The 17,386-nt window shown below is 41.0% G+C and overlaps 1 protein-coding gene across 1 annotated transcript; it reads left to right on the forward strand.

Annotated features, from left to right (window-relative positions):
• The first annotated feature begins 357 nt into the window (after positions 1-357).
• LOC308413015 (uncharacterized protein) lies at positions 358-16,228 on the forward strand. Its single transcript, XM_080907796.1, has 3 exons — positions 358-1,977; positions 2,159-4,007; positions 14,330-16,228. The coding sequence occupies exons 2-3, from the start codon at positions 2,342-2,344 to the stop codon at positions 16,015-16,017; spliced, it is 3,354 nt and encodes a 1,117-aa protein (XP_080763922.1). The 5' UTR covers positions 358-1,977; positions 2,159-2,341; the 3' UTR covers positions 16,018-16,228.
• The last annotated feature ends 1,158 nt before the right edge of the window (positions 16,229-17,386 follow it).

Here is a 17,386-nt window from a genome sequence, read left to right on the forward strand (position 1 = left end):
TTGAGCAAAATCAACTCAAAATATTCCCACACGCCAGAACGTCCTCTCTTCCTCGCTGGCTCCATATCTGTCAGTGGAATGATCACCTCGTCGCTATCTGTCACCATCAACACACTCCACGAATCCCGTGGATGATTCACTTCCTTATATCTGTTTGAATCAGGTACCGAAGCAGTTACGTGCGTAATGAAGCTTCGGACGTCACTGGTCACGTGACTTTTGCCAAACGAAGCAAGCCTCGACACAGTGCTTCTGAACCAGTGTGTTGTTTTTTTCGACACACGCTCCGGAGCGTCAGCTTCAAGCGGGCCATCACTACTCTGTACGTTGTTGAGATATTTTATAGGTAGTCTTTCGTTATTTTGTGAGCTTCAGAAACATTTTATTATAGATTTTTAGTGGGTAGACCGCGGTTTTGAGCCTCAGTTGCACAATGGCCATTAAGCTAACGGCAGGAGCTACAAACGTTTCTATTGTTATCTATTTTGTACAGAAACATGTTCAGATACAAATAGTAAGCACTCAATTGTTATTTTTGGGTTATTAATTAGCTCTTTCTTCCACTGTGTGACATTGAGCAGTACGCAATGTGAATTACTTATGTTCATTTTTCATTGCATTAAACTACTGCATGAGAGAATCACTTGAAAATCACTCGTAATTTCCCCTCTGCTTTCAGGGGTGTAACATAACTGCGCAATACAGCTGCAGTGAGCAAAGCTTTGGATGTCCAGTTAAGAAATTAAAATACTAAAGCTAAGTAGGTGAAGCAAGCATGCAGTTAATGACTTTTTTACACCACAGTACACTTGGCATTAGGGCTGCCAAGATTAGTCGACTAGTCATTATTACGTCGTTTATCAAAATCGTAAACCACTAATTTAATAGTCGACGCGTCGTTTGAAGCTTTGTAAGATCCTGAAAGACAGGAATAAGCAGTAGGATTTAAGAGTGTAATAACGGACTGAAACAGAAGATGGCAGCAATGCCAGCTGCCGTTAAAGGCAAAAGAAGAAGAAGCAGTCTCCGGCATCGTAGCTCTGTCCAAATTCAGGGCCGGCATCCTTCGGAGGCCGCATTTGTAGGCCGATTGCGTTACAGCGACGCGACGAAGGCTCCGACAAATGCGTCGTCCTTTTCCCTGGATTTGGAGGATGGGTCATGCTAGTGCAGTAAGCTGTGCGTCCAATGGATGCATGGTCTGATCAGTCAACTAATCGCAAAAATAATCGGTGACTAGTCGACGATCAAAATGATCAAGCCCTACTTGGCACTGGTCATTTGTATAATAATTCTTACATAATGAGTGAAACATATGTTTGATTTATTGTAGACAGTTGTTCCCATGCTTATTTTGAGAAAAAGTCAACACGTGAGATTAGTTGTTTCAAGAAAAACTGCCATGGCTGCTGTACCCTCTACAAAATGCCTTGTTTAGATGAGTTAAGAGTGTAACAAATTCATCCTGTTTAATCCACAAGGGCAGGGGTGTCAAAGTCCTGAAACTTTTACATGTGTCCCTGCTGCAACACACCTGAATAAAATGAGTAGGTCATTAGCAAGAGTCTTGACTACATGCTGAGGTGGGAACCCCTAAACCTTAACATTTTTAACTTAACATTCAGCAATTATTTCAACTCAAAACCTTCAGTTATCAGCATTCACACTGCAGTTTCTTCAGAAAAGGGATTTTCTAGTTTTAAATAAATGAAAGTGTTTGGAAAAAAATGTACTTCAACAATAAAAATGCTTATATTGTGCCACGTTCATTCATGAGCTGCTATAACATAAATCTAATGGCTGAATTGTCACCTCAGTATGCAGTCAGGGCTCTTGCTAATTAATCTAATTTTATTGAGGTGTGTTGGAGCAGCGACACATGTAAAAGTTTCAGGACCTCAAGGACTGGAGTTTTGACACCTGTACACAAGGGTGTAACCAGCGTTATCATGGAGCGCTTTGTTATTATCTCAAAAGGTACTATACCAATAAAGTTTTACCTTACTTAAATCATCGCCACAAGGCATTTCATATAGGCTAAGTTACTAGTTAACAAGGTTAGCTAGGTCAGTTTTAACTGCATATTGTAAATCAAACATAACAAACCCTGGCACTGATGAAATAAGCATTTGTGACTTGTTGTTGCCTCCCTTCACAGATGTGTCTGTATCAGGATGGGTCTAAACAACATGGTGTAAATGCAGTTGCTGGTGAGCCTCATTTCCTGTAGGAGGTGAACAAGAGCAGAGATCTGTTTCCCTTCAGAGCACAGAGGTTGTTTCTGTTCAGAGAAAGTCAAACTGTCTGACAGTCACTGAGAGACGCTGAAACGGCACAGCACATGAATCAAATGGATCAAACAAAAATCTGCTGTTCAGTCTGTTTGGATCTACTAAAGGATCCGGTGACTATTCCCTGTGGACACAGCTACTGCATGAACTGTATTAAAAGCTTCTGGGATGGAGAGGAAAAGAAGAAAATCTACAGCTGCCCTCAGTGCCGGAGGACTTTCACAGCGAGGCCTGTCCTGATGAAAAACACCATGTTAGCAGATTTAGTGGAGGAGCTGAAGAAGACTGGACTCCAAGCTGCTCCTGCTGATCACTGCTATGCTGGACCTGAAGATGTGGCCTGTGATGTCTGCACTGGAAGAAAAATGAAAGCCTTCAAGTCCTGTTTATTCTGTCTGGCATCTTACTGTGAGAAACACCTTCAGCCACATTATGAAGTAGCTCCATTAAAGAAACACAAGCTGGTGGAGCCCTCCAAGAAGCTCCAAGAGAACATCTGCTCTCGTCATGATGAGGTGATGAAGATGTTCTGCCGTACTGATCAGCAGAGTATCTGTTATCTCTGCCCTGTGGATGAACATAAAGGCCACGACACAGTCTCAGCTGCAGCAGAAAGGACTGAGAGGCAGAGAGAGCTGGAGGTGAGTCGACAAAACATCCAGCAGAGAATCCAGGACAGAGAGAAAGATGTGAAGCTGCTTCAACATGATGTGGAGGCCATCAATCAGTCTGCTGATCAAACAGTGGAGCACAGTGAGAAGATCTTCACTGAGCTGATCCATCTCATCCAGAAAAGAAGCTCTGATGTGAAGCAGCAGATCAGATCCCAGCAGGAAACTGAAGTGAGTCGAGTCAAAGAGCTTGAGGAGAAGCTGGAGCAGGAGATCACTGAGCTGAAGAGGAAAGATGCTGAGCTGAAGCAGCTCTCACACACAGAGGATCACATCCAGTTTCTACACAACTACCCCTCACTGTCAGCACTCAGTGAGTCTACAGACTCATCCAGCATCAATATCCGTCCTCTGAGCTACTTTGAGGATGTGACAGCAGCTGTGTCAGAGGTCAGAGATAAACTACAGGACATTCTGAGAGAGCAATGGACAAACATCTCACTGACAGTCACTGAAGTGGATGTTTTACTGTCAGATCCACCAGCAGAGCCAAAGACCAGAGCTGGATTCTTAAAATATTCGCGTGAAATCACACTGGATCCAAACACAGCAAACACATGGCTGTTATTATCAGAGGGGAACAGAAAAGCAACATTTATGAATCAACAACAGTCTTATTCTGATCATCCAGACAGATTCACTGGATGTTGTCAGGTCCTGAGTAGAGAGAGTCTGACTGGACGTTGCTACTGGGAGGTGGAGTGGAGAGGGAGAGGAGCTTATGTAGCAGTCGCATACAAGAATATCAGCAGAGCAGGGAATAGTAATGAATGTAAATTTGGATATAATGACAAATCTTGGTCATTAGATTGTAACAACAACAGTTTTACATTTCGGTACAACAACATCCAAACTCGTGTCTCAGGTCCTCGTTCCTCCAGAGTAGGAGTGTACCTGGATCACAGAGCAGGTATTTTGTCCTTCTACAGCGTCTCTGAAACCATGACTCTCCTCCACAGAGTCCAGACCACATTCACTCAGCCGCTCTATGCTGGACTGTTGCCTTATTATTATGGAGCCACTGCTGAGTTGATTAAGCTCAAATAGACTGAAGTCTTTCATATTGTGGGTTTAAATCTGTGTTTTAGTTTCATTTTAGTTTCTCTCCATCATTTCTGCACAGAGATCAGCTGTCAGTCAAACATTATGGGTGGTACCTCCACATCTTCTAGTTGTTCTCTTGATGTTTCTGAGTTTTTAAAGGAGATCTTTCCTGTGGCTGTTTATGGAGGCTATCACTGCTCATCATCATTTTGATTTACTAAAATATTTCTGCACATGAAAATGTAAACTTCTCTATCCTCTAAATGTTTCTGGAATATTTGTCTTGAAAAATGTCGACATTTCTCTTTATGAGTATGGCAGACCATGTGTGTGTGTTTGTGTTTGTTTTTGTCAAAATCATCAAACAAATGAGGAAAAACTGTGATTTTAATGAATGACTTCATATATTGTGTTGATGTTTTATTGTGTGAATAAACTGGAAGGTTTGACTATAAATCAAACTTTGAACAAAGTCTTTTCTTCTGTCTTCATTCCAGGATCTCACTCAAATCTGATGCAGAAAATATGAAACTAATCTGAGAGAATAACTGAAGCAGTTTTCCTCCTGAAGCATCACAAAGTTCAGAGTTCATGTTTAGAGCAGAAGATTCAGCAGTCGCTCTGTGACCTTTCAACTTTCTTCACTAAAACAGCTTAATTACAGAGAAACAAGTCACATTTTCTTGATGTTCTTAAGTCCTTTCAAATGTTTTTAATGGTCCTTGAATGCAGCATCAGTGTCGCAGGTTTAAAAGGTCACTTTCTGTTGTGTTCAAAGATTTCCTTCAGATATGGTCTTTAATCAGTAAAGCCAGTGATACAGCAGTGTCATTAGCTGTGTTATTGGCACCAGGCTGTGTTTATGTATGTATTTAATTCTGTCTGAGGATGTCTTCAGCATGAAATGATCATTTGCTCAGCTGCTGTGTCTCATCTCTTATCAGACATTGGTTGGAACAGAGTTTTGTTGCTGACCATCTGACAAGAGGGTGAAGAAAAGCTTCAGGCTTCATTTGGACACTACGTTGGACAGAAGTCTCCACAAAAATGACTCCGAAACACAAATATTATTAATGAAAGTCCAAATGTCAAAAAGGGGTCATACATGATCCTGAGAAATGTCCTTGAACATTTGAACATGAGTCAGAGGGTTGTCAGGTTTCTACACTGCATCGTGGCATCAAGCCTGAGATGTCTGTGGAAACAAGTATGGAGGACACAAATGCACAGACGCAGTCGAGCTGTTTACTGCTGATGAGGAAGGAAAATAGTCTGTTGGATATTAAAGCAGCATTTATTAGAGTAAGAACAGATACTTGTGTCCTTCATTTGATCCCCGTCAATTTACAGAAGACTTAAGGACCCTTTGACTTCTGCATGTTTACAATTTTATTATTTATTTATTTATTTCTAGCAAAGCGAGACTTTACTGATTAAAGACATATAATCAGACATGTTACTGTTACTCTCTGAAAAAGACTCACATAAAGCAGATTTATCACAAACAAACATCAAGACACATCCTTCATGGCTTAAAGTTGCAGTGGGACTCTTTCGCCATCTGGTGGTTGTAACAGTTATGACAACTGTTCCTGCATATGTCCCTCCTCAGTGTGAAGAAGACTGGACTCCAAGCTGCTCCTGCTGATCACTGCGTGTTCCTCCTGTGTCTAAAATCTATTTCCATTATGAATCAGGAAACTGTTTGCACCAATCATAAAGCCAATAAAATACGTCACACACTAAGAAATAACAAAAAGGAATTGTGCATTTCAAGGAGATTTTTCCCTCGTTTTTTGAAATCATAAGAATACAAACTAATGCAAGACTGTCATGTTTTCATAAGTTTGTAGAGACACTGTTCTGTTGTATTCTAGGACATCAGTCACTTTTTAAATGCATGCTACTCCTCCTCCTCCTCATCATCAGCACCCATGACCTCCTTTTAGTCTTTGTTTTGTTATTTTTCAGAGTTCAAGAGACGTTCTTCTGGGATTTCCACAGTGTACAAGTGCTGTTTAGAGCCTTTACCTAAAAGAAAAGAGTAAAGTACAAAGTAGATTTACTCACTGCAGGAAAATAATGCCTCAATCTGATATATTGTCTTATATGACAAACTGAAAGTGATGCATCAAAGTGTAAGCAGCATTTTCCTGTTACAGCTTGTCTAGATGGAACTGATCTGATCTCCTTTATGTGCAGGTAGATATCCAGTGGGTTTGCTAAGGGTCACAGATGAGGGGCTGTGTGAGACGTTTAATGGGAAAGGAAATAAAACCATTGTTCCAGACCTGCAGCTAAGATACTCGAGTATCTTCAAATATGAAGCTGAGTATTACTTCCATACTTTCCTCCACTGCTGATGACCTTGTTACCTGCTGCTCCCTGTTAATGATCAGCCTCAGTTCTGATAGTAAACTGTTGGCTCTCTGGGGGGAAGAAAGAAGTTTGTATTTGTTTAAGATACAATGAAATCATATTTTGACATATTGGAAGATGACATGGAGCTGAAAAAATACTACAGGTATAAATGAAACTCCAGTTTATTTCTGTTATTTCCTGTGATAGTGTTTGTACACTCGCTCATGATAACTGTTCATTCAGCTGCTGTTTTTGTCTGCTGGACATCTTTAGCTTTCAGTAAGGATGCATTCATAGATCAGCACATCTTTTTGAACCACATTTCTTATGAGACTCAGAGTTTACATTTTGGAAATGTGGTGAGACCTGGGGTAGAAAGAGACTGAAGCTTCAACCTCGGCAGTTTTGTGTGTGTCTGAAGCAGAAAGATAAGAACTGTGTGGCCAACTCATCACACACATAATCCTGAATCAGAAAAACAGCATCAAGTGTTGTAATTGTTAAACACAGAAGTGTGATTTATATGTGGTTTTACTGATGGTTAACACAGTCGCACAAACACCTGAAACTGATCAAAATATAAAACAACATATTAAACATAAATATGTGCCAGTTACCAGAACTTATATGTGGTTTCACTGAGGTTTAATTATGCTCAGTTTATCAATACTCACTCATACAAAAGTTGGTTATGTCTTATTGATTATTTGGCTTTAGGTTTTCCAGTTTTCCAGCTGCTGCTGTTTAATGTTTGCCTGGGAAAAGAAATTCCAGTTAGTGTGGGAAGTTTGGTTAAGCTGGTGGAAAACAATACTGTTACACTGACCTTTTGGATAAGATTGTCTTACTGTCACGGCGGGGTGCGCCGATGTATGTGGAAACAGGACCCAAAAGCAGATGATGACGAGGAATTGTAATGATTAACAGAAAAGTGAACCTTTATTGCGATGACGGCAGGGAATGAACCAAGAGACCAAAGCAAACAGGCAAAACACTAAGAAACAAAAACACTAAAGGTACTAAGACCAAAAAACTATAACTGAGGTGGAAAAATAACAGGCTATGACTATAACTGTAACTCTGGTGAGATAAACAGACGAACCAACAATGGCATGAAGAAAACAAAAGGCTTAAATACAGACATGAGGTGATCAGGGGAAGTGGCGACACATGGGGGAAAAACAGCTGACAGACATAAACCTAATGACAGGACCAGGAGAGGAAAGCTAAATACAATGAACAAAGAACACATGACATTGTCAGAATAAAACAGGAAATACTAAAACTAAAACATGAGAACACAAACTTAACAAACCTAATGCGTGATGAATAATACAAGAACCCAAAACATAGAAAACCAGAGGAACAATAAACAATAACTGCCCAAACTAAAGACAGATAGGAAATGACACAAAACTAATCACATAACAAAATGAGACAAATACAAACATGAACTCAGAGCGCTGGGTCAGAGACCCAGCCTGTGACACTTACCTGTGGTTTCTCTGATGTGCACGACAAAACAGTCTCCAGGCAGCTTGAGTGCCCATTTAAAGGTTCCTGGTGGTACCAAGTGATTGAAGAGAGGATTGAAAAGCCATATTAGTTTATTGTAGATTGTAGTCAGTTGGCCAAGCTTGTAATGAAAAACGGTTCATTACTCGAAGCTTTCATCACAGTCCTCTTTGTTGACATCTGGTGGACAAATATATGAAGAGCAGCTTATAATGAACTGCTTCATTATGATTGCCCACTCTGCAGAGCTGACAGCTTGTGTTTGATGTCATGTGACAGTTCTGTGTGATATCGGGCTGATATGTTGCTTTGAACGTGAATTTTTGGGAGGTGAAAAAATTATGTTATCATCAATCAATCATGTGGTCAGAAGAATCTGTGCTTACCTTGCAGGAATGTTTTAAATTTACAGATTGGGAAGTTTTTATTCAGCCTTGATGCTTTGGTGGATGTTAGCTCATATGCAGTTTTTGTAAAGACATGATTATACCCCTTAAGCGTGCTAAAGTGTACCCTAACAATAAGCCATGGGTCACCAAATGCATCAAATCCTGTTTAAGGAAAAAGAGACAGGCTTTAAAAGAGGGGGCTGTTACTGACTTTCAGGCAGTCACCAAAGACTTGAAAATCGAGCTCTTGAAAGCAAAACAGATCTACAAAAACCTTCTTGAAAGCAAATTTGCTGCAAAAAATTTTGGGTCTGCCTGGACTTGTATGAAAACCATATCAGGGTTTCAAAATCCCCAGAGCAGCAGTCAGATCATTGTAGACGGTTTTAAGCCAGACAGAGATTTGAATATGCTTGATGCTCGTTTTAGTTCTTCTGAACTGAAACAGAAACTGAAAGATACTCAACACTTCATCACTGAACTCAGCGATGTCCAAAAGGCCTTTCATACAGTTAATGTGAACAAGAGCCAGGGCCCTGATAACATTAGTGCCGCCTAATTAAATCTTGTGCTAAAGAGCTCAGTCCTAAATTTCAGCTTATTTTCAATAAATCCTTTCAAATACAAAATGTGCCCTCGCTTTGGAAGGAAGCTGTCGTCGTTCATGTCCCTAAATCTAGTCGTCCAAACGTCCTGAATGACTTCAGGCCTGTTGCCTCACCTGAGTTGTCATGAAAGTCTTTGAAAAAATCCTCAGAAATGTGATTATGGAAGAGATTGAATATCAGCTGGATCCAATGCAGTTTGCGTACAGGCCCAACAGAGGAGTGCAGGACGCGCTTTGGACTAAATCTGATTTTTAAACATGTAGAGAGTAAAGGGACTTTTGCAAGACTTCTTTTCATTGATTTTTCTTCTGCTTTTAATACAATACAGCCCCATATTTTAATGAAAAGACTTTTAGAAGAGTTTGAAATCAGGAAAAACCTGGTTTGCTGGATTTTAGATCTTTTAACTGACAGGTCACAAAGAGTGAGAATAAATGGGGTTCTGTCTGACCCAGTGTTCTCCTCCACAGCTTCTCCTCCAGGGTCTCTTATCGCCCTTATTATTCATTCTCTTTACAAACACGTGTCAGAGCAGATATGAAAACAGGGCCATCATTAAATTTACAGATGACTTTGTTATTGTCAGCTTACTGAAAGAGGGTGAAACTCACCATAGTCCAATCATTGATGGCTTTGTTCAGTGGTGGGAGGAGTCTTATCTCCAATTGAACATATCTAAAACAAAAGATATGGTTATTGATTTTAGGAAACAACTAAATGGGCACAGAGTCACTTTAATTAAAGGTCAGAAAATAGAGCAAGTGCAATCATATAAATATCTTGGGACCATAATCAATGAAAAACTGAACTTTTATTGCAAATCGGTCTGTAAAAAGGGTCACCAGTGCCTTTACTGCCTCAGGAAACTGGCTCATTTCCACATTGAGCGAAAGATTTGAACTTTGTTTTCTTGTTCTTTTATTGAGTCTGTTTTATCTTTTTGTTTGGTGCCATGGTTCAGTCAGACCTCTGTCACAGAGAAAAATTGACTGAATTAGTGAGTGAGATGGTCCAGTCGTCTGATAGATGAGTCACAGGCCTGTTTAGACTCCCTGTACTCTAAACAGGTACCACAGATGGCTTAATCAATCCTTAAAAATGGTTCCCATCCTCTACGGGGTGGATTTAGCTTCTTTCTTCAGGACGGAGGTTTCTAGTTCCAAGATGCAGGACAAAGCATTATAAAAACAGCTTTGTCCCTGCTGCTGTCACTGAACTCAATAAGAATTGTTTTTGATTTGATTCACTTTGTTTAATTACTAAATATGTGTTTTGTCAGGTTTCATTAGGTGTGTGTGTTTGTGAAGGGAGGCCAAATGCTATCATTGTTCTGTAAAGCAAATTTACCTGTGGGTATAAATAAAGTAACCTTAAGTTAAAGCTTATAGGAGGTTGTGAGGTCACTGCCTCCACCTGATTATGTAATTAACCAGCAGACTGGTACGTTTATATATAATATACTATAAGTTATATCATTATAATTATGTGTACATCATATTTCTTATGTACATTTTAGACCTGGGAGCAGAAATGCTGATGAACTGGTTTTTATTGAGGAACAGGCAGAGCGTCCTCTCTTCCTGGCTCCATGTCTATAATTATGTCACACACTGATTCGCTCACACAAAACCACCAAAACACAGCACAAATCCCACCAATGGTTCAATTCCTTATAAATCATTGAATCAGGTACTGAAGCAGTGACGTGCTGAATGAAGCTTCAGACGTCATTGATCACGTGACTCTGTTCAGTCAAACCAAGCCTCAGCACAGCGTTTCTGAAGCAGTGTGTTGATTTTTTGACACACGTGCCGGAGCTTCAGCTTCAAACGGGCCGTCACCATCAGAGTTGCTGGAACCATGTCCCACTACTGGCTACTCTGTTTTATTCTGTGTTAAGTTTTTGAATGTGAATTTTCTGTGTTAAGAATAACAAAGAAAATGTAATGAAGTGATTTTAAAGTTTAAACTTTGTGTTAAATCTTGTAAGTCAGAGAGAGAGAGAGAGATGAGGTGTGGGTGGACATCAGATGATCAAATGTCAACAACCTGATTGGCCCAAGTGTGAAGATGTGACGTCCAGTGAGGGAAGGGGGGAGAAAGGGTGAGCAGGTATAAAAGTGAGGTGAAGAAGAGATTCGGGGTTCTTCCCTTTTGTCCTCTGTGAGATGAGCAGTTCAGAAGTTTGGATCTAAGAGGTTCACAGTTAAAATTCCAGCAGAGACGCTAAAAGGAGAACCACAGTCCAACCTGTGAATGTTTTTAACCCTTTGTGAAACAACAAAGGCATAAATATGATCATATCAATATCATCTACTGGGTCAGACTCATAGGATCAGGGATTAGAACTCCTTTTATCAGAGAGATGAAATCTACTTCCTGTACAGGGTTTTTTTGTGGGCCTACCGATCGACAGAAACTAGAGTCAATAAAAAAACTGGACATTGGCTCAATGTGTGTGTGGCACAGGCAAACAAGGACTGAGCGCTGTGTAGTCCCACATAAAGTCAGACACCTGGTCACCCTAGGTGGACCATGGCATGGTCTATATGGAGGATACAGACACTGCTGAAAACATGACTCTGTCTGGTTTAGATGATCAAATGTCTTTACTTTAGGAGGCTGTGGCTCAGAGTACATTCACATAATGCCTTTGAATAAATGTAAAAAGCTTGTTTTGCTCCTGCTTTGATTTCTTTGTCCAGGTAGAAATTCTGCTTTTTGCCTCTAAAATCGGAAACAGTTTGAAACAAAGTTTGGCGCTCTAATCCTCTCTGTGTTTGTCCTTTGGTCAGATGGTGATATTGAATGAAATATTCCAGTATTCAGTAGCTCAGCAGCTTTGTAACATGTGGTTTTGCACACTGTTCAAACCTCAGATGTTTGTGTAAACAAGTGTGGAGGACACAAACTCACGGGGGGAGGAACGACATTTACTGTTGATGTGTCTGACATTTAGTCTCCATGAGTTCTCATAAGACTGAAGAACTCTGTGATCTCTAACATGCAGCTGTATGTTTTGAAATCATGTGTCTCATTCTCTGGACTTTACTAGACAACGAGTGAAGAACATGTAACGAATATCATCTTTAAAGTGATGAATAATAACTCTGCCTCTGTGTCTTCATAAAAAGATCGTACTTCTGAAAGGTCAGAGGGCAACATCCACTCTGGGTTTACACAGTTTTGCAGCTTTAGCTCTTCTGAAGTTCAGCACCTGCTTTTTAAACCAATCAGAAGCCAGTATTGTAGAGAGTTCATATTTCATTTCATGCAATTGAATAATTTTGAATGTTTAGGTGAATATTTATATTTAGAGTATTTTCTCGATCAGTGTCTTCAGTCCTGACCCTGAGTGCGTACGTTTAAAAATAAAGTGATATAACTTCTTTTACATTACTGTGAACTTCTTGTACAGTTTGACAGCTGATTGTTGTCGTGTTTGTCGTCATATGAAGATCGTTTCCTAAAGAGGACTGAACAGTCATTTAGCCTCTGGCTCCATCCATGAATCTGATGTTTGCTGTATAATCTGTGCTGTTAATAGTGTAATGGAACATATAATTTGTATATATAATTTCATATGTAATTATGATGATCTTTACCCATTAAGATTTCAAATGAAACGATAAACAAAGGCCAAGAAAACTGAGTTAAACTCCTGAGTCTACTATATATTCGCACCATGAAGAAATGAATTGTTTGCACCAGTAATAAATAATCAAATACATCAAATTATCATCAATATTTAAATAAATGAACCATCGCTCCAAACAAAACAACAATTAAACAGAGAGTCCTATAAAACTTCAATTTCAAACATCCACGTAAAGTTAAACTATTAAACTTTAACTGGGTCAGACTTGTTACTGCATGTTCTAACCAAACATACCACACCCTGCATCATGTGATGCGAATGCTGTTTGTTGATTACAGTTGATTACAGTTCAGCGTTTAACACAATAGTGCCCTGCAGACTGTTCACAAAGCTCAGGGATCTGGGACTTAACAGCCGTCTGTGTGCATGGGTGTTGGACTTCCTCACTGGCAGAACTCAGGTGGTGAGGGTGGGCAGGTGCTTCTCCAACAGCATCACCATCAACACAGGAGCACCTCAGGGATGTGTCCTCTCGCCACTGCTCTACTCCCTCTACACTTCAGACTGTGTGGCCACCCATGGCTCCAACACCATTGTGAAGTTTGCTGACGACACAGTGGTGTTGGGTGCCATCTCCAACAACGATGAGGCGGCCTACATGGATGAAGTGAAGAATCTGGCATCGTGGTGCAAGGACAACCACCTCCAGCTGAACGTCTGCAAGACCAAGGAGCTGGTGGTGGACTTCAGAAGGGGTCAGCACAGAGACTACAAGCCCATCATCATCAATGGAGCTCCAGTGGAGAGGGTGCAGTCCTTCAAGTATCTTGGTGTCCACATCTCCTCAGACCTGACATGGGCTGCCCACATTCAGGTCCAGACCAAAAAGGCTAGGCAGCGCCTGTATCACCTACGACAACTGAGGAAGTTCAGGGTCTCTCCAAAGATCCTCAGGATTTTCTATACAGGCGCTGTGGAGAGCATCCTCACACAGAACATGACATCGTGGTTTGGGAACAGCTGTGTGAAGGACCAAAAAGCTCTCCAGAGAGTGATCCGTACAGCAGAACGCTGCTGCAGGATTGCTCTCCCCCCGCTTCAGGACACCTACACCAGGAGATGCCGGACTAGAGCAGCGCAGATACTGAAGGACCCGTCCCATCCTGGCAACAAACTGTTCCAACTTCTGCAATCTGGTAGAAGGTTCCGCATCTTCCGGGCAAGGACAGAGAGACTCAAGAGGAGCTTCTATCCCCAAGCCATCCGTGCCCTAAACACACACACCCGCCCTCTCACATCATCTATAATTGACTGAGACAGGACTCTCTTCCAGACACTCTAAACCAAGGCACAATGTACATTTCAAATTCCTTTAATTTTAAATATTATTATATTGTCTATCCTGTAAAATAGTCAGATGTCTATTCATATTAATGTACAGAATTCACCTGCTTGCTGCTACTACTGCACATTCACCCAGTGTATATACTATATATATATATATATATAATGTTCTTCCTCTATACCCCCCCCCAAATTTTTGCACATGTCGAGAAGTGTGTCAGGCTACATTTCACTGTGTGTTATACTTGTATAACTATGCATGTGACAAATAAAGAACCTTGAACCTTGATGTGATTGGCTCTTGGTCGCTCTGTAAGAATATTTCTTTAGTGCCTCCCTTCACAGATGTGTCTGTATCAGGATGGGTCTAAACAACATGGTGTAAATGCAGTTGCTGGTGAGCCTCATTTCCTGTAGGAGGTGAACAAGAGCAGAGATCTGTTTCCCTTCAGAGCACAGAGGTTGTTTCTGTTCAGAGGAAGTGAAACTGTCTGACCGTCACTGAGAGACGGTGAAACGGCACAGCACATGAATCAAATGGATCAAACAAAATTCTGCTGTTCAGTCTGTTTGGATCTACTGAAGGATCCGGTGGCTATTCCCTGTGGACACAGCTACTGCATGAACTGTATTAAAAGCTTCTGGGATGAAGAGGAAAAGAAGAAAATCTACAGCTGCCCTCAGTGCCGGAGGACTTTCACAGCGAGGCCTGTCCTGGAGAAAAACACCATGTTAGCAGATTTAGTGGAGGAGCTGAAGAAGACTGGACTCCAAGCTGCTCCTGCTGATCACTGCTATGCTGGACCTGAAGATGTGGCCTGTGATCTGTGCTCTGGCATGAAGCTAAAAGCTGTGAAATCCTGTCTGGTGTGTTTGGTCTCTTACTGTGAGAAACATCTTCAGCCTCATTATGATGTGGCTGCATTCAAGAAACACAAGCTGGTGGAGCCCTCCAAGAAGCTCCAGGAGAACATCTGCTCTCGTCATGATGAGGTGATGAAGATGTTCTGCCGTACTGATCAGCAGAGTATCTGTTATCTCTGCTCTGTGGATGAACATAAAGGCCACGACACAGTCTCAGCTGCAGCAGAAAGGACTGAGAGGCAGAGAGAGCTGGAGGTGAGTCGACAAAACATCCAGCAGAGAATCCAGGACAGAGAGAAAGATGTGAAGCTGCTTCAACAGGAGGTGGAGGCCATCAATCAGTCTGCTGATCAAACAGTGGAGCACAGTGAGAAGATCTTCACTGAGCTGATCCATCTCATCCAGAAAAGAAGCTCTGATGTGAAGCAGCAGATCAGATCCCAGCAGGAAACTGAAGTGAGTCGAGTCAAAGAGCTTGAGGAGAAGCTGGAGCAGGAGATCACTGAGCTGAAGAGGAAAGATGCTGAGCTGAAGCAGCTCTCACACACAGAGGATCACATCCAGTTTCTACACAACTACCCCTCACTGTCAGCACTCAGTGAGTCTACAGACTCATCCAGCATCAATATCCGTCCTCTGAGCTACTTTGAGGATGTGACAGCAGCTGTGTCAGAGGTCAGAGATAAACTACAGGACATTCTGAGAGAGGAATGGACAAACATCTCACTGACAGTCACTGAAGTGGATGTTTTACTGTCAGATCCACCAGAGCCAAAGACCAGAGCTGAATTCTTAAAATATTCATGTGAAATCACACTGGATCCAAACACAGCAAACACACATCTGTTATTATCAGAGGGGAACAGAAAAGCAACATTCAGTTTATTTGGACAGTCTTATTCTGATCATCCAGACAGATTCACTGGATCGTGGCAGGTCCTGAGTAGAGAGAGTCTGACTGGACGTTGTTACTGGGAGGTGGAGTGGAGAGGGAGAGGAGGTTATGTAGCAGTCGCATACAAGAATATCAGCAGAAAAGGATGGGGTAATGAATGTAAATTTGGACATAATGACAAATCTTGGGTATTAAATTGTAACAACAACAGTTTTACATTTCGGTACAACAACATCCAAACTCCTGTCTCAGGTCCTCGTTCCTCCAGAGTAGGAGTGTACCTGGATCACAGAGCAGGTATTTTGTCCTTCTACAGCGTCTCTGAAACCATGACTCTCCTCCACAGAGTCCAGACCACATTCACTCAGCCGCTCTATGCTGGACTTTGGCTTTACTATAATTATGGAGACACAGCTGAGTTGATTAAGCTCAAATAGACTGAAGTCTTTCATATTGTGGGTTTAAATTTGTATTTTAGTTTCATTTTATTTTCTCTCCATCATTTCTGCACAGAGATCAGCTGTCAGTCAAACATTATGGGTGGTACCTCCACATCTTCTAGTTGTTCTCTTGATGTTTCTGAGTTTTTAAAGGAGATCTTTCCTGTGACTGTTTGTGGAGGCTATCACTGCTCATCATCATTTTGATTTACTAAAATATTTCTCCACATGAAAATGTCAACTTCTCTATCCTCTAAATGTTTCTGGAATATTTGTATTGAAAAATGTCGACATTTCTCTTTATGAGTATGGCAGACCATATGTGTGTGTTTGTGTTTGTTTTTGTCAAAATCATCAAACAAATGAGGAAAAACTGTGATTTTAATGAATGAATTCATATATTGTGTTGATGTTTTATTGTGTGAATAAACTGGAAGGTTTGACTATAAATCAAACTTTGAACAAAGTCTTTTCTTCTGTCTTCATTCCAGGATCTCACTCAAATCTGATGCAGAAAATATGAAACTAATCTGAGAGAATAACTGAAGCAGTTTTCCTCCTGAAGCATCACAAAGTTCAGAGTTCATGTTTAGAGCAGAAGATTCAGCAGTCGCTCTGTGACCTTTTCTTGATGTTCTTAAGTCCTTTCAGATGTTTGTAATGGTCCTTGAATGCAGCATCAGTGTCGCAGGTTGTGACTCCTGTGAACAAACTGACACAGTGTGATATTACACATATTTAAATCTGTCTTTACTGATGATGTTGAAGCTGCTGAAGGCTCAGTGAAGTTTTGTCTTCCTGCAGGTTAACAAGTGAAAGAATGACAGATGCACAGTGAGATTTAAAGTATGCAGCATGAATGGTGATTGGCCGGGAGAAGGCCGGGAGAATGTGATTGGACCAGACCAGTGATGACACAAACAGTTTGACAGTGGAAGTGATAAAGCTTAGATTCAGTCGGCAGCACCGGGGAGCGGACAGATGTGGGACCATAGATCTTTCTTATTGAACTTACACAGAAGCTTTATTTCAGAGCCTGAACTTTTTTACTCTTAGTTGAGTAACACGAGTACCTGTACTTCTACTGAAATACAGAACGTCTGCACTATTGCCACCTCTGCTTTTTGGTAGCTCCAGGAATGAGAACAGAAAAACACACATTGACAAAAAGTGTAGTGGATTTATGAACTTTACATTTAACAGATCTCACAAAGACGCTCAACACAACAGTCAGCTGTTACTGTCGGGTATGGAGGATTGAAGACAGCAGGTGACGTTGTAGCAGAAGAGAAGATTCACACTGATGGGCTTCATCCATCAGTGTGAATCTTCTGTTGCCTCTACTGTTGTTAACAGAAAATGCAAA

Source organism: Rhamphochromis sp. 'chilingali', assembly GCF_963969265.1.
Source record: "Rhamphochromis sp. 'chilingali' genome assembly, chromosome: 16".
Taxonomy (NCBI): Eukaryota; Metazoa; Chordata; class Actinopteri; order Cichliformes; family Cichlidae; genus Rhamphochromis; species Rhamphochromis sp. 'chilingali'.

What these genes read in the sequence shown, in the direction of transcription:
- LOC308413015 (XM_080907796.1), top strand. Translation starts at nt 2,342, where the DNA reads ATGAATCAAATGGATCAAACAAAAATCTGCTGTTCAGTCTGTTTGGAT. An exon ending in TGAGTTGATTAAGCTCAAAT is followed by an intron (nt 4,008 to 14,329) that starts AGACTGAAGTCT and finishes CGTCACTGAGAG; the next exon opens with ACGGTGAAACGGCACAGCAC.